The sequence below is a fragment of the Strix uralensis genome, unplaced genomic scaffold, assembly GCF_047716275.1.
Source record: "Strix uralensis isolate ZFMK-TIS-50842 unplaced genomic scaffold, bStrUra1 scaffold_136, whole genome shotgun sequence".
NCBI classification, from domain to species: Eukaryota; Metazoa; Chordata; class Aves; order Strigiformes; family Strigidae; genus Strix; species Strix uralensis.
Genome location: NW_027436774.1, coordinates 119,479 through 144,082, shown reverse-complemented (window position 1 = coordinate 144,082; position 24,604 = coordinate 119,479). Strand labels below are relative to the sequence as shown.

The following is a 24,604-nucleotide window of genomic DNA, read 5'->3' as shown; positions in this document are numbered from 1 at the left end:
TCATTCTGCTTAACCTCCACCTTCCCACTGAAGCTCCTGAGGACATAAAGACAACCTTTCAAATTCTCTTTGGTGCTCAACCTACATACCTCAGGTGAGCAATATTCCACATTAAGATAGCAGTAGTATATGGGGCAGCTAGACTTGCTACTAGGTGAGAGCATGCTATGACTACAGAAGAAAAATTCACCCAGATCTCATGGAATTTCTTCCAAATATAGCAAGTGTCTTGTCAGGCTGGATATTTTATGGGAATTACGGATTTTTAATAGGAAATATATGTCCCAACAAAGCCTTTTTAAAAGCTTTACAAGGAAATAAAGCCTGACTAGGAGCAATCAGAAAATACGATTGCAACATGAGACAGAAAAACCCAGTCACTAAATTCATATTCTTAGGAGTGAGGGAACCTGCTCTTTAAAGGCAAATCAGAAGTACTGATCAAGATAAACTGCAACACACTTACTTTTTGTGCAATGGCCGAGAACTTTAACACATGGAGTGTTTCATCATACGTTGAAGCACATTGGCTTATGTTTACTATCATGTATACACTCCCCTTTCCACTGAAGAATCCTTGAAGGAAATGAGTTAGTTTACTTTCCCGAAAGGGTATGTGCTGCTGCGACCTTTAAAGACAAAAGAACAGATGACCAGATGTTTAATAATTTCCAGTCAGTGTAAAAGCTACCCAGCATGAAGACTTAAAAATATTTATTAAAGTAGTAGTCATTAAATAAATTAAAATTGTTTTGGACTAGATGCAGCTGTTTGTAGAGAGACCATGTGGCTGTTGTGACTGTGGCTTTAGCCATTATCTTAGATAGGCTATAGCAATATAACCAATGGGAGCACTTAAACTGAAAGTGTTCAACGTTTAGCCTTGGGCAGGTCACACAGCCTCATGCTACACCAAACTATACCCCAACCTCTCTCTTCCCTTCCACATTAATGAAGAGAACATATCTAGTTCTAGGCATGCAGTATCCAACATCATCAGAGATCTCTCTCACTCAGTATCCGGCCTCTGAGAATGGACAAGAGCAAGTGCCTAGGCAAGAAAATGAGCATACACCAAACACATGGAGATACTTTTCAGAACTTTCTTCCTAATCTCCCAGCAGTTTGGCACTTCCTAAAAAAAAAAAAAAAAATCACAATTTGTGCCCTTGAATTTAACAGCTGGGGATGTAGTTTTTGATGCTTATAGGAAATTTTATGAGAATTCCTAAAACATGACTGAACGCACACTTGCCACCAAATAGGTTGCCTGCATTTTGGACACATAACAGCTATTCAGTTACATGGACAGTGCTACAGAACTCAGGAAGGCAGCGACACTCCTACCAGAGTACATAGACAGCTCATAAATAGCTTTGCTGCAGGACTGGTAGTCCAAAATAATTTTAAGAAAGTTTCTATTTCCTATTCAACTTGCAAAGGGCATGTATTAACACTTTAACAATATAGAAGAAATGCTCTGAAGCATGATCTCTTAAAATTCCAAGTTATTGGGATCAGAAGAAGTCATTCTGAATACATTAACAGCCCTCTAAGCAGCCGCTAGTTTTAATGCATCCTTCCTATCTGGAAAGAACAGAAAAATAAGACAGACTGTAAATTCACAGAACATAATCAGGAACACACGCTAGCAAAGCTTCTTCATCTTAAGGTGTTACAGACTTTGAACAGGCTGTCAGGAAGAGTGCTACGGGGTAAGTGAATTTGGCAAAGCACATCCATCAGCAGACTGGGTTCATTTAACTTCTGGGACAGAAATAGAGCTGCAAATGAGAACATGTGGAGAAAGCAGTTCCTGGACAGTTATATCCAGCTGTGACTATATATTGTACTGTTTTTTAGACAACTAGCTTCTTGTATTATTTCACTCTTATTTAGATCCCCAAGGTAGGGCATAAATAGCAGGAAGGCTTTCTTTTGTCTGCATATGGTTAGCTGGATCAGGAGGAGAGTGTTAAAAGTTATGTCAGTATTTATTAAAAAACAGACAAATTTTGTCAAATGGTGCACAGTTATGATAGCACAGCAATGTTCTGCTGATGAAAAAATGTTACACTAGAAGTATTAGACAGTTGAGTTAGTTCGTAAGGAGTAATAAAAGGCTAAAAATTTGACACTTACTATGACACTGGTGAAAAGGGGGGTTTAAACTTATTCCAAAGTTTGATTTTTTGATAAACCAAGCTCAGAGGAGTAAAGTTAAATTGCTAAAATATACAATAGCATGCTTAAAGGAGATTAGAATTGATGATTTAAAGAGCAGAACAAGGCAAGTTTAAGATGACTTTGGTAGATCAACAAGTCTATACATCATTTCCACCAAAAACTTAGTATTAGCATTGCATATTTTAAACATTGTAGGTAATACCTAAAAGCCACAACCAGTTTGCAATTCGTACAAGGACTTACTTTGACTGTTGAGAATTCTTGAGTGCGTTAATACACTTGCCTAGAATCAGAAGAGAGGTGTTTATATTTCCACTCTCTTTCAATCTATGACCTTCATTGTGGGTCTTGGCATATCTTTCTGAACCAGCAAGATCACACAGTGACAATCTGAAAACAGATAAGGAAAACTCCCTTTATTTACCTTAGAACATGCACAAATTATTCACTTTTTAAAATGATCACTGTTTTTAGAGGAAGAATTTCTTGATCTTCATCTGCACAAACACTTCCATTCTTTTCAGTGTTGCTTTCCCAATCAAATTTTACATTACCTCCTGACAAATCTTTTCCCAACACACTTCTTATTTCCCCTCCCCCCCACCACCATCCTCTTCCTTTTGAGGACTTAGACAAGTTCAGGTATATAGCAGGCTAACAGAAACTTGTGCTGAACAGAGGGGACAAGATATAGAACAGCACTGCAACCTGATGGCTGGAGATAGAGGGCCAAGTACTGCATGATTGTAGAAAGTGGGGAAAAGGAGTGGGAAGTGGGTAGAAAGTGCATGAGCTTCTACCAGGAAGCACTGGGTATATAGTCAGTACCAGTACACCAACACAGAAGATAACTGACAACTTCATCACAAAAGAAGAGAGGGTCTCTGCTCTGAACTTACTCATTGACTCGGGTGACTTGTGGGGCTCCTGAATCTTCAATTTTTAGTATCTTAACTGTGAACATGCTGTGACTAAAAGGAAAAGTTTAAATCAGCAGAGAAGATAAAGTAGACTAATACCTTCAAAATATTTTTAGCCTCCACAACATCTGTTCAAAACACTGTTGAATCTGTCAACATGTCTCAGCATATACTCTATCAGATACAAACTTTTAAAGAGATGCTGGTGTAGCCTTTATTTTGCTTTTTCCTCAGACATTTAGATGGAATAAAGCTAAGTGCTTTTGCTTGAAGGACAGTATTTGATAAATCTGTTAGCTTTTGTACAGGTTCATCTTACTGACGGATTGAATCCTTTTGACTAAAAACATTGGGTCACACAGTGCTAAAGGATGCCAAACCTAGATATCTAGACCCTGTTAAAGCCTCTTCCCCTCCTAAAAGCCACAATCCATATTTTAGTTCCCCCTTCCTCCCAGACACCATCCTATGCCCAGTGCTATTCAAAAAGTTTCTCACCTTCTGCTGGCGAAAGTATTTAGCTTCGTGCTTGCGATACTCTGGTGTTTCAACCCCAGTTTTAGAAGTCTAAAAGCTTCTTTAGAATCAGAAATCTGAACCCACTGCAGACCTTTAGGAAGAACAAACACAGTAATCTTGTAAATATCATTATCAAAAAGAAAGAAGGGATTAGGGGATAACGTATGCACACCAAGAATAATACGTTTATTTGAGACAAAAACATTTTACTAAGCATGCTTCAGACAGAAATTATGTGACGACAAAATCAAGATTCTTCCTTCCATGGGAAAGGAAGGGCACATATCTCTCATCATTTCATCCTATTAGCACACAGAAATATGCTCCATCCAAATTAAGTGAGCAACCTTAGCCTCCACTCTGAAAAGCCAAAGCACAGGGTCTAATATGAGCATGAACGCCCTATGTTCATACTCATCAAGGCAGAATTCTACCTGGACAGCTTCTCTGGTTTAGCCTACGATTTTGAGGGTGCGGGGGGAAAATCACCTAGACATCTTTCAGGGCCATCAAGTTAAAAAAAAAAAAAAAAAAAAAAAAGAAAATCAGTGAAGAATTTTGTCTGCAATATGATGACTGTATATCACCTTGGTATGGGCTAGAGTAAATACCTACAACCCTACTAATGGAACTTAGAATATGAACATTATGGCCTCAGTTAAACTAGAGGTCACCAAAATTGTACTAGCAAAAATACCAGCTGTGAGGAAGAAAAATAAGAAAATCATCAGCTGGTTTTCCTCTAGAACATCAGGAACAGCCTTATACCTCCAAATGTTATAAAAAGAGATTATGCTGAAGCATAGCTCAAAGCAGACTATTTCCTACTTCACACCTCTTCTAGTCTTTGAAGAAATGAAGGAGTTGGGTTTATCATCTGATTCAGCTTTTTGAATTATAATTTGGCATATAAAAGATAAAAGGAGCAGGCCAAACACCTCCAAAAAAGCCTTTAATCTAGAATTGGTGTCTTGATTTTCCAAAGAACCTATAAATCAAATAGGATTTGAAACCTGTTATTTCCATGGCCAGAAACAAACACTGAACTGTTAGAGTTCTGCTAACCCCCCGCCTCCCCCAACCCACAACAAATCACATCACAGGCTTCATTAGAGTACTGTAAAATGTAATTTGCAGTCAGACTGAACTTTCTCACATATTCTCTGAAAATACTAACAAAATAGAACTGTTGAGCCAATTATAACTATAGGTAAGAATTTGGAGTCTTTTTTAAGAAAATGGAAAAAATCAAAACACTAAAAAATTTGTCAATTGTTCTCAATATTTCTCCCATTTCAGAGAAATATCAAGTCAGTGGAGTGCACGCAGGCTTTTAAGAGTTACAGTTAACAACAGAGAGAAAACACTATTAAAGGTACAGATACTTCTGTGTATGTAGATTGTTGCCTTTCATACCCAAGGCAGACATTTCTAGTGCCACAGTGAATACAGTTAGGAGTTTTCTAATCTAGAAATAAATATTATTACAGGAAGACTGACTTCTCAAATTACACGTTTGGCAATTTGCAATGTATTCTAATCACCTTTTACATAAGAACATCCCTTGATGTCTTGAGCAAGGCGTAGTGTTTTTCTTTTCTTGTCATTTGACATAGGAATCAGTAGATCATAAAAACATTCATTGTAAATCTCACAAAATGAAACCCAAAGAGAAAATTTCACGTGATTTTTCGCAGTTGTGCTAGATTGTTCTGAGCCTTTTAAGAGTTCTTCCAAATCTGTCAAGTACAAAATATTACAAGTCAGTATAGACCTTGTAAAATAAACTTTATTCAAAAAATTAGTAAGTGAAGACTGATATTACAGCAGCCTTCTAAAAAGCACTTACCCCAGACAAAAATCCCTTGAAACTTTTCTCCCCTTTCTTAAATATCTGGAAGTCACATGCTTACCCTACATATCTGCCAGACACCTCATCTACCACTTCCTTTCCCACTTGCAAATTCTATCAAAAACATGCAGCTTTGTTAGAATTATTCAAGTCTCTTCAATGTCTTTAAAAGAATCAAACTGACAAGTACATATCATTCTAACATTTTAAAGCAAACCTAGTATTTAGGTAGTTTTTAAATGCTAGAATTAGGTTTATCTAATTACATACAGGGTCAGGATACCACTAGAGACCATAGCATAAGTAGTACTATTTTTCCTTGCCATAGTTTCATCTCATTTAATGTCTGTTCAGGTAAACTTCTAACCATTTTATCCTTGTGTTTTCTGGCCAGATAAATTGATCACTATCCAATTCACAGGCATATAAAAATGCCAAGCAGTCATTTTATTATTAACATAGGCCAGAAGTCAGTTGTTGACTTTAAGAAAGCTTCTTTGCCTGCTTTAATTGCAATTCTTTAATATAAAACATACCCTTACAACCAACTGGTGCTTTGCTGTTAGTGCTATCTTGATGGTCTACCTACAAAAGAGAACAGAGGCTTTAAGATACATCGTTGACAGTAGATCACCAGTTCCTTTTGTAACAGCTCCTACTAGACAGTAATACAGTGTAGTTGCAATATGCCAATACAAAGATCCTGACTAGGCATCATGTCTAGTTCAATGCACCTGTTCACTCCTATTGAAAGGATTGTTCTTACCTTAATACTCATCCCTGACACTTCCCTTACATCAGGCCCTATCACAGTACAGAGCACTTCAGCTCCCTGAGCCAGAGGAAAACTAGCCACAGAAAAATAGAGGGGTGGGACCCCACAGAGAAACAGGGTGATTTAACAGGATGATTTGCGGAACTCCAGTTGCAGTTTACACATTATTCTTAACCTGGTGAATCTAGAGAGTCTGGAAATTTTTTAGTATTGGTATTTTGCTAATTCAGGATTCCGTATCTTACAGCTTCCTAGGTCAACTCTCAGAAATAGAGGTAAATGTAGAACACTTGTTCACTTAAGAAATTAAGTGAACAACTTACTACTACATGATACAGGCTGTATCACAGTTGAAATAAAGCCCAGGTTTTAGAAAGAGAAGGAAAACTTCCTTCTGCTGAATTCTTAAAAAAAAAAAAACAAAAAAAAACCAAAGTAAAACAAATCCCTACAGATAGAGGTTAATACACACACACTCCATTCCCACTCTTAGTTTTGGTTGTTTGGTTTTTTTAGGCACAGAACTGCAAAGAAGTGCAACTCGTCTACCAAAACCAGTATGCTTAAGAGAAGAAACATGGATTAAAAAACAGGTGTGATTTGGGTTGGGTTTTTTTAATGTTTTGTCAAGAGCATATGTCATATAAAGCTGGGATTCCATAAAGCAATTCCTGAAATAGTTAAATACGTGTGTAATCAAAACTTTCAGGTTTAAGCTTTACACATATAAAACACCCACCCAAACCTCTCTCTGTTGAAGTAGGTGCAAACTTTGAAAACTGTTGTTATAAGAACAGCTTAGAGATTTAGTGGCAAAACTACAGGGGACACATACATGATCGTTTTTTCTGAAGCCCTTAAAGACTGCTAGAGCTAGATAGAACATACGCCTGTGCTTTTGAAGTGAAGTCTTGAAGAACTCTGCTGCCACCTGCCTTCCACACTGGAGAATTCTAGTTAAGTAACTCGGATAAAAATCAAGGTAACAGATAGATTCCATCCCACAACAGCCACACCACTGTATTATAACCCAGCATACCACTAGGCAGATAATTCTTTTCACTAAAAATAAAAAATGCACTGCAATCCATTTCTAGTTCCAATTCCTAGCATATGCTCAGTTTTCTTACATTATTGCATTCATTTCAGAGTTAAAGACACCAGGAAAAAGGTATGCTTATACAAAATACAAATCCCCACAACTGTAATTGGACTAAACAGCTTTAGAGTTCCAAGCAATTCATGAAACTGAAGTGTATTTCTGGACTACTCAATAGTGAACTGTTTAAGAATAAAGTCCAGCAGAAACCTGTTTGAATTCAAATCTTTAGAAATCCAACAGCTTTATAGCTCTGCTGTTCCAAAAAACCCTTTGCTTCCTTTGAGGTTATTGGCATAGACTGGAAGAGGGGAACAACCTCAAAATCATTCATTTCTTTCAAGTATCCTGGAAGAGAGTAAATTGTTTAAAGGAGCAGACCTACTAGCATCCCCGCAGATGGCGAGACTATTTGCATTCCATCCTTATTAAGCACCAGTAACCCCAGAGGATAAATTATCAGATGCTCAAACTATAGAAAAAAACCTTAGTGTTTACATTGTATAAAGTATTCAGCCACAAGGCAGAAATTCACAGAACAGGGTTCATCAGCAATATTGCTCACTTTGCTGCTCATCTGAAGAGCTACCTGACAGCAAAGACACGTCCATACTTAAATACAGAGAGTTGCTTCCCATTGAAAAATGAACATGGTAACATTGAGCTATCTAAAGATGCATGTACTCGTCAGTACAGAAAGAAGTGCTCCTCTACCTCTTTTGTTAGGCGAAGTATTGAATTTTTAATAGCAGTTTCTTCTTTCACTTGGTCTCTAGTCAGCCTTATATAATCTCTGCACCGATGGGGTTTGAAATCCATTGCTGTGTATAGCCTCCCTTGAATACTTTTAAACAACATATCCATAGTCCTTGGCAGAATACCGATGTCATCTTCTGTCCCTGAAAGCAACATACCAAAGAAAGACCCTAATTATTACTGTGAACAAGATATACAAATAAACAAAGACAGAAAGATAAGCAACTCTAATCTCAAGGCATACATGATGGATTTGGAGGCCACTTACAGCACGAAGCAGTGGGTTTTTTATTCTCAAGGTAATAGCAATGTCATTAGTGTTCTGAAAGGTATTTGGCTTTCAGCAACAGCTCATGCTCTACCCCTTAGACAGTAAGGGGCAGAACATAAAAACTGATGGGGTGTTCTGCGTAAACTTAGCCTTAAGGAAAAAAAACAAAAAACAAACCAACCACAACCAACGCACATTCAATAGAGATTTGCAGTTTTTCAATTGCATTTCATAGGCTGCCTTCACTCTCTCTCTCAAGGAAGTAATCTGCAAATACAACTGATGACTCCTCTCTCAGCTGCAGTCCTGTACTAATTCCACAGACCCTACCAAAAAAGTTCTAGAAGCCTTGTGAAGACTCACTCCTTTCCCTGTCCCAGACCCTTTCCTACCAAAGCATCCTACTTTTGCACATGAAAGGCAAAAAGGAGTCAGATAAAAGCCTCAGTGAACACTTGATCTTTCTGAATCCAGATGCAAGTTTAAAAAGGGTTCACTTAACTTTGATTTCTAAACCAGAGAGGAGAGGAAAGAGGGGAGAATGGAAGAGAAACAACTATCCTGTCTCAGACTGACAGCATTATCTTCCAGCCTCTGATAACTCCTACCGCTCCTGAGACAGATGGGCTTTCACCAGTTACAGCACTAGCTGTGTTGCCCAAGTCAGAACCTATGTAAAATCTAGCTGGCACTCAAACACCAAGCTAGGAACCAAATAACATACTAAAGTACTGTTGGATTACATTTGTTTCTCCTCATCTACTCGTAATTTTTTGTTTCTCGTAATGCCACTTGTAATTCAACCTCACATGAACAAAGTAGCAGTCACTGGCAAACAACAAACAGTCCTAAAAAACTGTTGCATCTTTCACTTAAGTCCCTTGCCATTGACTGAATACAGACTGCCATGTACTGCCACAAAGGAAAGGCTATATTGACAATACTGGGAATAACAGAAGAGGAAATCATGGCACCCCGTAGGCAACATTCTGCCCTGACAGTTCTTATCACAAGTTGATAGTTAAGTCCTAGAAAAATATAATAGCATGAAAAAGTCTGCAGAGTCTGAAAAGACATGAATCAAAAAGTCTTGAAAACCCACACAATATAGCCCAAACTAGCCAAGCATGCGGGACTGTACACTTTAGGAATTTTGGGGGGTTGTTATTTACCTATTATTTATTAGGACAGAGCATGCCATCATTGCCCCAGATTAATGATAACTGAAAATACTGGCAGTAGTCTTTAGTTATAATCTACCTAACAGAAGATCACTTAGAAGACAATGTCACTTCAATAAAGATCAATTTCATATGGCATAAGACATAGTGTCCTTCTACTACTTCTGTGTATAAAATAAGCATTATAGAATCTAGAACTGCCATTTTATTACAGGAGAAATTGTTTCCATCTAAATCAAGCCACCTTATTTGTTAAAATGTTTTGAAAAATAATTAAAGAATGACATCTTCCAACCAGAAAGGATATTGAGCTTTAACAGTACAGAAACAGTACATCAGGAGACAAGGTCTCCTAGGATATTATTGATAAACTCAGAAACTCGAGACAAGACAGAAATACTTGGAAGTACTCAAATATGTTTCAAAACATTTATGCTCTGCCTGTAATAATTGAAACGGACTCAAATACTATTCCTTATTTGGAGACAATGCATATAAGATGCATATGACCTTTATAATAATGATTAAGAAAATATGAGTCTGGACTTACACACTTTTCACATTCTGATATACAGAACACATATTTTCTTAACTCCCCCCTCCACCCTCTAGATACTTGGAGGAAAAAAGAAGTCACATACACCTGGTTGAAATTATTACAGCCTTACAAAGCAATACCACTGTATGTTTACGTAAACTCTGGCAGTGACTGTCAGTTGGCAGTTTAGTGATATTGGTTATGGAAGGAGACTTTCAAAGGCTATTTATTATTATTATTATTCAAGAGAAGCCAATGTACAGGGCCTACAGCTTAAATAAAGGAAAGAGTTATAATATTTCTGCTAGAAGTAATCCTCTCAAAAAAAAAAAAAAAAAAAGAATTTCATTCAAGAACACATTTCTACTTATACCTTGGAATGTGTAGGTTTTCCCAGCATTTGTAACGCCATATGTAAAAATAAGACGATTATATCCATCTAAGAAGTCTTGCACTGGTTGCTTCATGGTGCCTTCAAAAAATTCTTCTTGAGTTGTTTCAGGGGCAAACACCTGAGCATTACCAAGAAACATCTTTATTTTGTTTCAGCAATCATTAGAGACTTTTAAAGAATCCTTTAAATTCTGTATGTTTATAATCTTAAAGACTATTGACAGTTTAAAAATCTAGTTGGATTGCTATTTAATAATATAAAGTTAAACAAATTTTTCCAGGAAAAGATTAAAAATTTTTAAAGACAATTCATTTACTTGTGAAAAAGTGAACTTCTGTCCAACAGTTTTTTCACTCAGTCGACTCAAAGAATATTGGGGTGGCTTCAGTATGACACTTGTTGAATCTTCAATCGAAACACAGCTCTATTAAAAGGAACCAGAAACAATGCAGGCATGAAAAGTGTATGAAAAGCTCAGCTTAGAGGAAAAAACAAACCAAAAACCCCAAGTATACATTTAAGGTATTTTCAAGTTATATAAATGTCACACCTGCAATTCATTTTCTCTCTCCAACGATGTAAATGGCCTAATACGCAGGCAAACTTGTATGTGTCCCTTAGGCTCCAAAACGTTCCTCTTAAATAAAAAAAAAATAAGGAAGTTAGAAATTTGACTAGCTTCTTTGTTGGATAGCTAGCATCTTAAGGCAGTTTTATTTTCACCAGGCTACTTTGAACAGACTTATTTGATGACAAGAGAAGCAAAAGTAATTCACTACATCAGTTTTCACAAGTGCTTAGGCCTCTGCAGAAGTTCGCTGTGATAACTTAAGAGTTCATAATCTTGCAGCATATATATATACACACACACACGACACTAAGGCAATGAGAAATCAAGAATGAAACCCACAAAAACATTCTATGATTAAGCTGCTCCAAGACTGATGCGCCCAATAAGGTATCAATGCAGTGCCACACAACTTAGTCTAATCCTATCTATCTCCTCCAAATTAAAAACATACTAAAGATGCTTTTCATCTTCTCTGTAAAATTCTGATTATTCGTATTGATGAAAAGACTAAGCTTATTAAAAAATATCCAAACAATGCAAACGTTAAAGCTTTCTTACCTGGCTTGTGTCCGAGTCTGAAGAAACCAAAGAAAAATCACCAGAGAGATCTGTTTTAAGGTCTTCCACACTTACTGGCCCTGTTCTTTGAAGTGGCTCAGCACTAGCAATATAGGATGGTCTGAAAAATTCCTCTTTATCCAAATTTGGTTCCATCCTGCGAGATAAAATAAAATCCTTCTTTTGTTTTCTGATCACATAACATAGAGCTTCTGAAGTCTCTTATATAAGACAAGCCAATTTGAAACTGATAGCTGCAGTTTCTTTAAGGAGAAAGCTTTCTTTATCCTATTCAAAATTTACACAGCAAGTTTCTGATAGCTGGGGAGAGGGTCTGCAATGGAGTTCACATCACGATGAAACAAGACCAGCCATTCTTCTTTCAATGCAAAGCAACTGTTTACGAGGGAAAAAGCCTTACTCATATACCACAACCTTGCTAAAACCCATGTTTGACAAGGAAGATAGAATTAAAAAATAAAAACACCAAACAATCATATTGTTCCACATCCGTTTCTCCATCATCCCATTATTGTGTCCATTTAGAATAAAAGTTCATTGCAAGAGTAACCCAGACTTCATGGTTATCTCTGCAGGACCTGATAAATAATTGGTATTATAAATATAACACAATGTAGCTTAATGCATGACAGAGTTCAGAAAAATTCTGAAGACTAGCATATAGTTTTAGCTATTAAGGGGACACTAGAAAATTAGACCTCATGCCAGAGGGCAAGTTACAGAATTGCTTTTTAGTAACTTTTTCAGTCATTTTATAGATCAGCAATTCATCTATTAATCCAAAATTTAATGATTTTTGTGCATCTCAGAATCTGGGCAGTGAAAATTTGCTATAGAAAATGAAAGTAAATTGATTCAGCGTTGATAGTAGACAGGTAGATTTCAAAATAATCTTTAAAAAGTGCATTTTATTTCAAAATATTAGCGTATTTTGTCTGCCCTTCACTCTCCAGTTGCTTTTTCCTGTGATGTTACAGACGTGGCTTGGCAGCTTTTGTTATGAATTAAGTTTAACTCATTGGGCTCACAGACTATGACAGCAACTCACTGGGCTCATAGACTATGGCAGCAAGCATTCCAGCAATTAGACATCTACCACATGGTCTCCTACAGTTTTGAAGCTTTGGACATGATGAGTCAATGGTCTAATACTACATTCCCATGTCTATGCTACAGCCACGTATATATATTTTGTCTCTAAATACTAATGGAGAACACACAGCATTCATTAAAACAGTGGACAGACCAGGGCTGGTTCAGAAAAGGTGTTGCCTATTAAGCAGTCGTAATATTTTTGTTCCGCCCAGCAAAAAACCTGAAATATGCCAGCACTTTGGTGTCAAAACATTTAACAGTTCAGCCTGACTATCTAGCTTGTAAAAGGCAGATACAAGGCTTCATGAAGCCAGACAAACTTCACCAAGAGGCAAATGAGGTAAAGCTATACATAAACTAAGCAGCAATGTTTAGTTTAATCTACAGTTCTTATTTTGTCAGACAACTATATGAAAACCAGGAAAAACTTGGCCTGAAATACTGACAAAGCTTGAACAAACACCAAGTTGGGAATAAGCTACTACTGGAAAGAAACATACCTGTGCTGTCACGATCTAGAAGTCTTCCTCATCAGCTACACAAAGTCACAGGGCAAAACTCTTACCAGACCTTGACAGGAAACATAGTTGTTAGGTAACTGACAGTTTAGTTGTTTTAAATATAAGCTTATTTTAAAGTGTGATTTGTCGAGATTATGCTCTCACTCTGTGCTTTTTTACCTAAGGGGCAAAATACAAACATTAAGCTATGTATGTAAAGCTGGAATTCAAAGCATTCATATGAGCCCAGCATTCAGATAAGTCAGGTTGAACCACTAATAGCATGTAAAACACAAGATGCAAACTGTCCATCTGTCTGCACATTGTGTCATACAGCACTGTAATTACCTTAGATGTTCTGGGGTAAACAGGTATACTGCCCGGCTGTAGCCTCTAAAATGTACTTGTATACTGGGATACGTTATTGTAATTCTGCTTATCGTGACAACAGAGTTTAGAGCTGCAGACACCTTAAGAGAAGGGTATCCAGAATGGCACACAAAGCAAAACCTGGTCACGGTACACACACAACCTGTAGCACTGTCAGACAGCACAAGGGTTGAAAAGGCTCCAAACCTCACAGCTGGCAGCTTATAAAGAAACATAACGCATCCGTACTTACACTTTAAAAAATTTAAAAGAAAAGTTTTCCTCCGCAATTACCAATCTCTCACTGCAAGGCTTCGCAGTGTTGTCCCGTTCTTACGGGACACTGTCGCATGGCCTGGTCATAGCCCTGGACGCTACCCGTGACTTGCACGCCCCTCAGCAGTACCTAAAAGTTTTCACACACACATCCCCCGCTCCACAAGTTTTCACCCACCGTAGTGCCAGGGGAGAAGCGAGGGGAAGAGGCCTCAGCACCGCCCGCCACGCAGACCCCCCAGCACCGCTTCCCAGCTCCGCGACCCCGAGGTCGAAACCGCCGCCTCCTTCCCTCCTCTAGCGAGCGGCCGGCAGCCCGACAGCCCCACAACCCCTTACCGGAGAGCGCACGGCAGGCTGAGCGAGCCCAGCCACCGACCTCCGCCAGGCGAGAGCCGCTCGGCTCTGCCGAGCGGCCCTAGCAACCGTTGCGACTCACCAACAAAACTAAGGCACGGCCGCGATTCTTTTCAAATCTGACCAATGGCAGAGCTCGGCGCCGTCACGCGACCGCCGGCGAGGGAGGGCGGACGTTGCCGCGGCGAAAGGCTCGGCGGGAAATGTAGTCTGGGGGGGGCACGCGGCGGGGCCGGGCCGGGCCGGGCCGGGCAGCCCGGCTGGCGGTGCGGGGGGGAGGTTTCCTCTGAGGCGGCGGCTGGGCTTCGCAGTGGGGGCGCGCTGCGCTGCGAGGGGTGTTCTCTGAGGCTTCTGTGTTGCAGGCACCCAGAGTATGGAAATGTACGGATTTAGGTAACAAAAATCACCATAAGTTTCTCTTTAGACTCAGACAGGAATTCTTTGAACTTTAATAAAGAATGTCTGCCTGTTTTAAATTGAAATAAAAGGAAAAGTAACTTGAAAGTAGTCAATAACTACCAAAACCAAACGTTTGTCTTTCATTTGAAGAAAATGCCAGCTAGTGCAAGCAATTCTGTAAAAGAATAATTCTACACAGATCCTGTATCAGCTGCTTTGATGAGGTTGTCTTTAAGATTATATCCCATCTTTCGTTAAACAGAGGTTGTGTCGTATCAGTAAAAGATGTGTGCTTGATTTCAGTTCAGATGCAGACCATGTTGCAAGAGTCGGTGTGTTTTAACAGCAGAAAGTGATGCGATTTTGGATTTGAAATTGCTTGCCAAACAAAACCGAAAAGCTCTTGTAGACATTCTTTAAGACTTAGGCTAACTTTTTTAAAAGTATTTTAGTTTCTATCCTGAACAGAACAGTGAATTCAAACTACTGAACTAACCTAATGCCAAACCACCTTTTTCATACCAGGAAGGGACTGAGAATGGTTCTCAAATAAAGGGGAAAATTAGCTCCTGCGAGCAAACCTGAAAGTTGTTCTCTTCTACTTGTTGAAAAGGAAAACTGAAGATCTTCTCGGAATATTTTTCAAGGTATATTCCTAAAAATGTTGGGTGCTGTTTTCTGCAGAACTTGGGGCATAACAAAGCTCATAGTACAAGCAGTATTTTGGTTTTGTTTGAATATTAGATTTCTGAAACTGATTTTAAAATACTGCACATGCTGCGTAATTTAAACTAGTATCTCAAAGGACTACCATCAACATACTAAAAGAGCAAAACACAATCTAACATGTGCTCCTAGCCTCACACAAACCATGATAAAGAAAACATTACATCAGCATAACCAACCCAGCCTGTTTTGGAGTGGGAGATGATGAAACTCTATCTATGTAAATAACCTATATGGCTTTTCACCAATATATTCTCCTTAAAGTAGTTTGTGCAAGGACAGCCAGTTGCAACAAAAATATCTGCTGCCAAAAGTGTTAACTCATTAGCTCCTGAAATTTGATTATGTTTCTTTTTAAGTCCTCTATAACTTGTGGAGCAAGGTTGCCACTCTGCAAGGGGAAAAGATTTTTTTTATGAATTACTTGTTACAGCTCTCATCATTACCCTTAGAAACTTATGCTCCTTATATTTGGGACAGGATTGAAAAGTTGTGGATAGTCTCCTCATCAGAGTGATGAGATGATGCCCTCTGAGACAGCGTATCTCGGGTAGCTTTTACACTGCTGTCAGAAGAAATTAGAGACACAGTCAACACTTCTGGGACTTGGCCCAGCATCCTTCAGCACATCTGAGCAGCAGCCAAACCAGAACTGGCTTCAGCGTCTTTGTACTCAACTCATCTTCCCCGGGGAACTGACAAAGCACTTCAGTTTCCCCTCAGCACTCCTGGTTCTGCTGCGCTTCCCTGTGCCCTGACAGCGCTGCCTTCCCATCCTGGTTGGAGGAGAGTCCTTCTTCTGCAGGGCTTGTTTGGAGCTGACTGGCAGGAAAGCTCCCGTTCCTTGTCACAGAGGTGCCTTGGAGGAAAATGGTGTGCTGCGTTACCTTCTTGGTAGTCTGCCATATCAGCCCCTTTTCACCTGTCTTTCAGGGCAGTGCGTGTCATTGATCTTGTGATTTGCACAGTCCTGTGGGTGCATTTCACACTGCCTTTAATTTGAACCTATATAGTGGTACCCTCGTTGGCCCAGTGCCATCAATTGCCTTCAGGTGACATTATTTCTAAGTCATATACAGCTGATTTTGTGAACTCATGACTTTGCAGGCTGTTGATTTGTGCATTCTTCTTTACTGATATAGGTATATTTTCCTTTATGTCTTTTAAGCAATAAGCTGCTTCTTCAGTGTCACATTTCCCAGTTCATCCAATATATTTTTTCCACAGCTGACTTTCAATTCTTCAACTATTTGCTTGTTTCCTGCTCAAGATTAGCTTTAAAGGCACAAACTTAAGAGAAAAATGACTTGAGTTTGTCCGTGTAATTGTTGTGCATCAGCGTGCATACGTTCAAGCCTTCCCTTGAACCGAGGGGCGCAGAGGCAGTCACTGGCAAGCAGACGATATTCACGTTGCGGTCCGGTGTCAGTCGGCCAGCACAGCGTCTCTTCCTTCAAAGGGACCTGAACTTACGTCAAATTAACGACGGGAGACAAGGTGACGGGGCCCGGAGCGCGAGGCCCGCCGTAACGTCCAGCCGTAGCACCTCGGCCCCACCGTCAAGGCCCCACCGGCCCCGCTGGCCCGGCAGCGCTGGCGGAAGCCGCCTCGGCGCGAAGCGAGGCCACAGACCACCCGCCGCCGCCCCGACCCCGCCAGGCCCTCGCACCCAGCCCCGGCAGAAGGCGCCCGGCCTGGGGGCTGCCGCGGGCGCTCCCCAGCTCGGGAGGCGTCACCCCGGGGGCAGGTGACGGCGTCGAGGCCCAGGAGATCCGAGCGGGGCTGGGCGTCCCCGGCCGGGAGCAGGCGGGGTCCAGCCCTGCAGGGTGGGGGGCGGCTGGCTGGAGCCCCACGGCGGTGTGGGGCCGGAGCCGCAGCTGTCCCCGGCGGTATCTGTAGTCGGGGCCCTTTCCCCAGGGGCAGGGGCTTTCTGCCAGCCGCCGGCCTCCAAATGCTGCGGCTGTTTCGTGGGTAATTTGGTTAACTGAGTAATTGCGGGAGTTCGGGCAGGGTGGGAGGAAGGAGTTGGCGGATGGTCATGAGGCCGCTCCCTTGAGGTGCTCTGGAAGCATAAAATACAGTCTGGAAAATGAATCCCAGACCCACCGGCAAAGAGGGGGCTTGAGCAGCACATGGCAGTGTGAAATAGCCAGCCGGGGGCCTGGGGAGGAAGGAGGGGATCGCTGATGGGCTGCTGGAGGCAAGCCATAGCACCTGGTGCTGGACTCGGGCCTTGACACTTGGCCTCTGGCGGCTTCCCAGCGCCAGGGCTGGCTGCTGTGGCAAGTAAGGTGTTGGGGTTGCCTGTTGCCCTGTGGTCGTTTAAAGTCATTCACTGAGAAGAGAAGAGACAGGGAGCTCACAGCTGGAGGCATGGTTGTGTTAAGGCATGTTTAGGTACTGCTGCATGTGTGCTTTTCATAGATGCATTGAGGCCACCTGGTCCCATGACAGGGTTTTGTGTTATAAAAATGTGCTACATGTGCTCAGCATATAATTTTCAAATCTTCATAGCTTCATTTGAAAGCATGTACATGGCAAACATAGTATTACTCCTTGAGCAGGAGCTGTATTGTTTTGTATTGTATAGAAGAACTATATTTACTAAGATGTATGTTGTTCAATTTGAATAACTCAAGACTTAGTCCTTGGAAAGAGTGCAACTGAGACAAAAAAGCTATTGCTGTTTCTCCCTCCACCCTGGTTATTCATTCTACCCTTTGATTTATTGCATAATTCTCTGATGAGCTAAAGAGATCATTTCAGCTTTAACCAACCTTTTAATCTTGTAATTAAACCAAATAGTTTCAAAATCGATTATTCTCTGCAATACGGTAATATAAATGATTACTGTTTTGAAGGTCAGATCTAGCATTTTGAAATCAGAAACTTCTATCTCTCATCAACAGGCTTAAAAATGTACCTGAAAACATAATTGTGTGTCTTGGATCATTACGCTTACCAAGTGTATGAGTGTACTTAGGTTCTCAGGTCACTTTAATTCGAACAGCTCTTAAAGAAGCGTGTGTAACCAAGTGCCTCACAGTAATAGTGTTCTATACTGGCTCTAGCAACTAAAATAAGTGAATGGCTTGGATATTTTGAGGAATTAGTAATGCAGTTTTTTTCAGTATTAGTGTGCTGTATATTTTTTACATCCATCCATCCATCCATCCATCCATCCATCCATCCATCCATCCATCCATCCATCCATTTAAATCTTTTGTTACTATGATTAGGAAGCTTTTCAAGGCAGGATCATTAGGGCCTTCCATTAGCGCAGTTGTACTCATGTTTGCCTAATACAGTGCATTCTTAACCTCACAGGAGCTTTTTAACATCATCACAGCATAAATGATGATAAAGTATGTTTCTTAAATGTTTCTGTGACATACCCTACTCATTTAAACTGCCAATCTGGAGTAAAATTTAATAGACTCTCAAGATGAATAATAATTGAGAAATATTTTGTGTATGTATGTGCGTATATATATATTTATATGTTTTACTACCAAAGGAAACTGAAGCTTTACTAACTGGAGGGGAAAAAAACCCAACTTTTATTTTTCTTCTGCGTTTTCTAGGGTCTTTCTGTAACTCTGGCACAGATGCTGTAAGACCACCAGTGATGGCTAAGTATTTTACTTCTTTATTGCTGAAAGGGGCTGAAGCATTTAGACAGGAGTTGGCTGATCAGGCCAAACAACACAGTATCACAGTAGTCAATGTAACAGCAAAAGTGGCCTCCGTTGGAGAAAATGGTAAGAACTGTTTTCACATTGTGACACAAGTATTTGTCCTGTAAATGTTTTGTCTGTTTGATTCATTTTGTTTGTCAGTGTCAATGTCTGATGCAATTTGTTGTCAAATGTCAAAACATTCAGTCTGTTTTGTCTGACTGATTCATAGTCATGTAGCAAATAGCTTAGCTATCAGGTATTTAAGATACATGTTGTGAATAGTAAAACTATTGTTTAAAAAATATACGGTCAAAGGTTTTTTTGTGAAAGTGTATTTATACAAGAAAAGATGACTGCTCTTAAATTGCGTGCTGTCTTATTTTTAAGAAAAGTCTGCATAGATGGCTTTTCCGTAGAACTGGTTGCTAAATATAGTTTCTGGGGCATTTGTGATGTGCCCCAGAAAATTAACTCCATCCCAGCCAGAGCCGGTACACTGTCTCACTTTGGGTTGTGATCATGCTGAATCATGTAAACCAGGCATTTTTGAGTTACTGGTAATCACATAACTGAAAACCTTGCCATAGAAAGCACAAGCAGAAAGAGTGACGGTTGGTATCAACTAGGTGTGTAATATTCTTCTCTCCTAGCCGACATTCTACTGATGTCTCAGGACATACTGTTAGAAATAGCTATACAGCTGGAATAATAAATCGAATCCTGTACTTAGAGAAGTCAGTATGAGCTTTGCCGCTGTTTTCACACAGCCATCTTAGTTTTCCTATGGGTTTCAAGGTTACATCCTTTGGACATAAAAATAGAGTGGTATGGTTAATGCAGAAGGACAGATACAGTACAGGAACACTGGCTACTTCAGAAAATGTTTTTTATATGTGCTGCTTATATTTCATGAAGGGTGTTTGAACTGTGTATCCAAATATTGTTTGGTTCCCTAAAATGTCCCCTTTTTTCTTTTTCTTTTTCTTTTTTTTTTTTTTAATTTCTAAACCTATGCCTATGTTCTGCAAATATTTGCATAATGTCTTTTTATCTCTAAGTCTGGGACTAGGCCTGTTTTGCACTTTTTGCCATACATGATGTTAATTATTTTTTTTTGCAGACAGTATGTTAGCTTGAAACCTCCAGGTTAAGGGCTGGGCATGAATTCCAAATCTTACTAGTAAAACTATTTCTCTCCATGTGTTGTTGATTCTTTTTCAATCATCCACAGAGCTGTGTAAATACCAACATGGGTAACCATTATTTAAAGGTAAAAATCTCAGGATTGACTTTCCTGAAATGAAACATATGTTTGAATTTTATTTCAACTGAGGTTTCAGAAGTTTTATTTCAGTTCCGGGCTGCTTATGGAAATTCTTCATGGTGTAAGAAATTCAAGCTTTAATCCTTAGGATTACTTTTTTGAGAATACTGTTTCTTCTTTTGTAGTGTTATATAAAACAGAGGCTGTAAATAGCTGTCTAATGGTCCCAGAGCCCTCAGAACAGCCCAGAAAACTTTACCAAAGGCATTCTGTTGCTCGTTACATTCTCAACTGTTGCTGTCCTCTTACTAGAAGCTTAACAAGATAAATAAATTGGAACATGAAGTCAATACATATCTAGAGTCATGCCATTCTGAAATGGGGAAACTGGCCAAGATACCAAGATATATCTAAATAAATATCAGATATTTATCTGATAGCTGAAGAAACTGAAAGATCTCCACTAAAGGGGGGTGTGTGTGTACATATATATATATATATATATAGTTCTGTGTAGAAGCCAGAAGACTGGACACTTCTGTGTCTCAAAAATATAAGGTGCCTCAAAAAGATGTGGTTCAAGAGTAAGAAGCTTACTGCTCATGTAACATGGGCTAAATCCAAGGAGCAGGATATGTTACAGTGCAGCCATTACAGTATTTCAGTGTAGTATTACTCATCTTTCTGGCTCTGACACCCAAGACAGAGCTTCTTTTATCCTTGGCAAGTGTCAACTGTCTGTCTTGACCTCAGAAACTAGTGCCATTCTCTGATGTTATGTACCATTCCTCGGAATGTCATCATGGTTTTGGGCACTCAGGGCTTCTCCTTGAACTTAAGTGAAGATGTGACTGGAGTGGGATAGTCATGCCACTGACCTTCAGATGTTTTAACTTGGGCTTCCTGTAGAGCCAGTGGTGAGAAATGCTCAGAATAGTTTCAGGCCTAAGTTAAACTCTTGTTCTTTCCAGTTATGCTACATGGTACAGCTAAGCAATATAACCATAACCTGAATTGCCCCCTGGAGGAACCTTGCTTTCTAGCCGCTTAGTTTAGATGTTAAATTTAATGTCTAATATTGGGTAACACAGTTATCCTAAAGCATGATAAAAGGGCAAGGAATTAACATTTAGAAAACAAATTTCTTAACCAGTCACATCTTTAAAGGACTTGAAAATAATGGCTCTTTGACAATAACAAATGGCCCAGGGCATTTCCTGTTTTGGTCTGAGCTCATCTTCCTTTTTTTTTCTTTTGTAAGCTTATGTTTTAGTAGTATTTCAGGCTGGCCATTGCCCATCCTGTAGGAAAAACAGAAGGCAGGGAGCTTAATACACACTAGACATCTGCCCTGCATAGAATGAAGTCATACTCCTGAAAAGAAGAGCCTGTATTTGTGCCATGCGATGGGACTACAGTGTTCTTTGCAGTCCTTGAAGAGAAGCACAGTCTTCTTCCCTGAAAGTGCACCAGCAGATGAAAGATGATGAAAACTCATGAAGTCTCTGTTGCTTCTCAAAGGGTTGATTAATGAGCAGCTAGTTTTTTAAACATGTTTTTATACCATTATTTTCAGCCAAATCAGCAAGTAGATCCATGTGGCCAAACAGGTGCTGGGACAGCAGAAGAGCAGGCAGAAATGCTGGTGGGACAAAAGAGCAGGGCTGCTTCTCATCTATTAGGCAGTCTTAGATTGGCTAAATTGCTTCTGAAGTTGCATCTTTGGCAATTCTTCAGCAAGGAGTCAAATATGCAGGAGGCTGGCTGGATTGCAGCCTTTGGGCATATCCAGACTTGCAGAGTTAGAGAGAGTATTTCCAAATGTTGTTCAGCATAAAGTTCTCCATTTAATGCTGCCCTGATGTTGTCACAACATGCTGCAGCCAAGGATGAGAAGAGTTTTGAAGCAGGCCAGGCTTCCTTACTGAAAGTTTGCTCACAGCTGAAATCTGAAGAAATTGAAAGGTTTCCACTGAAATGATGAGTGTTACCAAGCACTGGCTGATCTGACCCTCTGTAGTCAGAATAAACCCCATTTTGCAAAAACTGAGCTGTAAACAGCAAAATTCTGTTGTTAGTAATTCAGTTTTGTGCATCTGAGTTTCCCTTTGCTGTTTCAACAGATTATAGGATCTGACTGCAGTTCCAGTCAGGTGCTTTTGTATAGTGTTGCCAAGTACTGTCATGTACTGCATCATGTATGTGGGTGCACTGAAGAATACACAGACATTTATAAAGCACCGTAAGATCTTTCTGGGTGAATGGCGTTATAAACCTAAGATAATTATTCCAACAATCCAAAAATTCTGTATAAAGCAGATTTTGGCATTGTGAAAAGAAACAAAACATGCAACAATTTAGGGGTAAGGGAGGAATCCTTTTATTTTAAGGATAATATTAGTATAAAGTTAGAAATGAGTAATTTTCTAACTCATTTCTAACTGGGTGACTCATGCTCTTGGCAAATTAATTATACAAGACAAATGATTCAGAAATAGATGCTATAGTTTTATTATTTTTTTAATCAGATGGCTATTGCTGTTACAAATAAACATGAGGCTTGATTTCAGGTATAACAAATGTAGCTATACGCTGCAAATTATGCCACAGTGCTGCTTGAGTATGTGTTACACATGCCAATTTTTCTTATCTGATGTTTTGGTTTCAGTTTTAGGTGAATGCTGTAGTAGCTACTGGGTGTCTAAAGCAGCTGTGGCCACCAAGAATCTCAGCAGTGAACTTTGACAAGGGAAGTCTAATGTGGTATGTATTTCTTTCCATACAGGAACTGTGATTTATTAAAGCCTCATCACAGGAACATTCCTATGAACAAACTTTTCACCTCAGAATTCTTAATAAATTGTTTGATGAATATTATTGAGAACATTGACATGGGGATGATGGAAGATCCATGCCATCTTTGTTTGGGATGGATATATTGTATTGTTGGCTGTAACCCCCTGTCTCTGTTCTCTTTCTTTTTTTCTCCCTGCCCTGCCCCTCCTCCTTGGCTGCAGTTTGTAAGGGAATATCACAATGCAGGTCTGATCTGTTGAAACCACAGCTAATGCCCATGCCTGCCTCTGATGGGAAGAGAACACAGACCACAAGTTTGGGATTTCTGGCCTCTTTTTAGGCAAGTCTGTTGCTTATCTTCCCCTTTGCCCCCCAGTTCCCTTTGTTCCTGCCCTTCCTCTGTATCATTAATTCATATCAAAGTTCAGTGTTATTGGTTGCTGGGAACGCAGTTTCATTTGGCTATACGTACACTCTTCCCTAAAAAAAGTCAGATACTACCTCCACGTTGCATGTTCATCGTGCAGTGAAAATATGGAGCATGATTTTATTGTAGTAGTTCTGAATGATTTTCAGCTGAAGTAATGAAGAGGAAAGTCAGGCACATTTTTGTGAGGGGTTCATGTTTCTCAACTATGATTCTTAAATTGGAAGTTTTGAGTTTTTAATAACATTAGAAATTATTCATGTTCATTGCAGATACCTATACATCCTTATTCTTAAAAGGTAGGATATTTGCTAGCATAGCTGAAATTATTCCTGTAGTGAGACAGGAGAATGTCTAAGGAAAACTGCATTGAGTAATAGTTTCTATTCTCTTTATTTTGTTCAGTTGTAAATATAGTAGACAACAGATGAAATAGCTATTGACGTAGAGAATAACACAAATTATGTCAAACAAGGACTTCAAACAGTGTGTTTTGAGGTCAGTAACCTGTGTGCCTAGAACTTTGGTCACACTGGTGACAGCCAGCTGACATAACTTATGTGGATGTACATGCAAAGATAAATAGGTAGCTTTTTGCTGAATTTTCCAAGCAGAACAGCAAGATGTCAGTGAAGGTGTATGTTTCTAATAGGCTCAAGGTGCTTCAACAAAGGAAGCTGTTATAGGTAAATTCTCAAATTGATGTGAGACAGGGCCAATAAAAATTCCAATTGTTTATTTAGCAAGCGGCAACAAGCAAAACAGCGCTGGGCGGCCGGGGAGTTCAACTCCACCAATGGCGCGCACTTTCGAAGTTTTTTTGTCTTGCTTATGTGTTACAAAGTGATGTATATTAATGAAACTCTCATATATATTCATAATCTATCCCCGCCTACCCCCGCTTCATATTTTAATGAGGTTTCTCTGCGCAGTAAACTTCAACAGTTCTGGGCGGTGGTCGCAGAGTCCTGAATAGTGGTCGTAGAGATGAAGTATCTCCTCTTCCTCGCCGTTGAACTTTTCACCCCAAGGTTCTGCGCAGCCTCTGTAGTTCTCTGACATGTCTCTGCTTG

General features: G+C 39.7%; 1 protein-coding gene and 1 long non-coding RNA gene across 2 annotated transcripts in view; one reads left to right on the top strand and one right to left on the bottom strand.

The window, feature by feature from the left end:
• LOC141938556 (kinesin-like protein KIF20B) overlaps window positions 1-13,296 on the bottom strand; it is a 36,910-nt gene extending 23,614 nt beyond the window's left edge. The window contains exons 1-11 of the mRNA XM_074857429.1: window positions 13,238-13,296; window positions 11,622-11,778; window positions 11,043-11,129; window positions 10,809-10,916; window positions 10,472-10,610; window positions 8,067-8,251; window positions 6,015-6,063; window positions 5,171-5,365; window positions 3,641-3,717; window positions 2,431-2,555; window positions 467-629 (exon numbers count right to left, since the gene is read on the bottom strand). Of these exons, the coding sequence (XP_074713530.1) occupies window positions 467-629; window positions 2,431-2,555; window positions 3,641-3,717; window positions 5,171-5,365; window positions 6,015-6,063; window positions 8,067-8,251; window positions 10,472-10,610; window positions 10,809-10,916; window positions 11,043-11,129; window positions 11,622-11,777 (1,284 nt within the window). The 5' untranslated portion in view covers window position 11,778; window positions 13,238-13,296. The remainder of the gene's footprint in view (window positions 1-466; window positions 630-2,430; window positions 2,556-3,640; window positions 3,718-5,170; window positions 5,366-6,014; window positions 6,064-8,066; window positions 8,252-10,471; window positions 10,611-10,808; window positions 10,917-11,042; window positions 11,130-11,621; window positions 11,779-13,237) is intronic.
• Window positions 13,297-15,172: 1,876 nt separating this feature from the next.
• On the top strand, window positions 15,173-24,000 carry LOC141938554 (uncharacterized). Its single transcript, XR_012627327.1, has 4 exons — window positions 15,173-15,285; window positions 18,949-19,125; window positions 22,977-23,071; window positions 23,326-24,000. It is a non-coding gene; the product is annotated as an uncharacterized LOC141938554 (long non-coding RNA).
• Window positions 24,001-24,604: the final 604 nt, after the last annotated feature.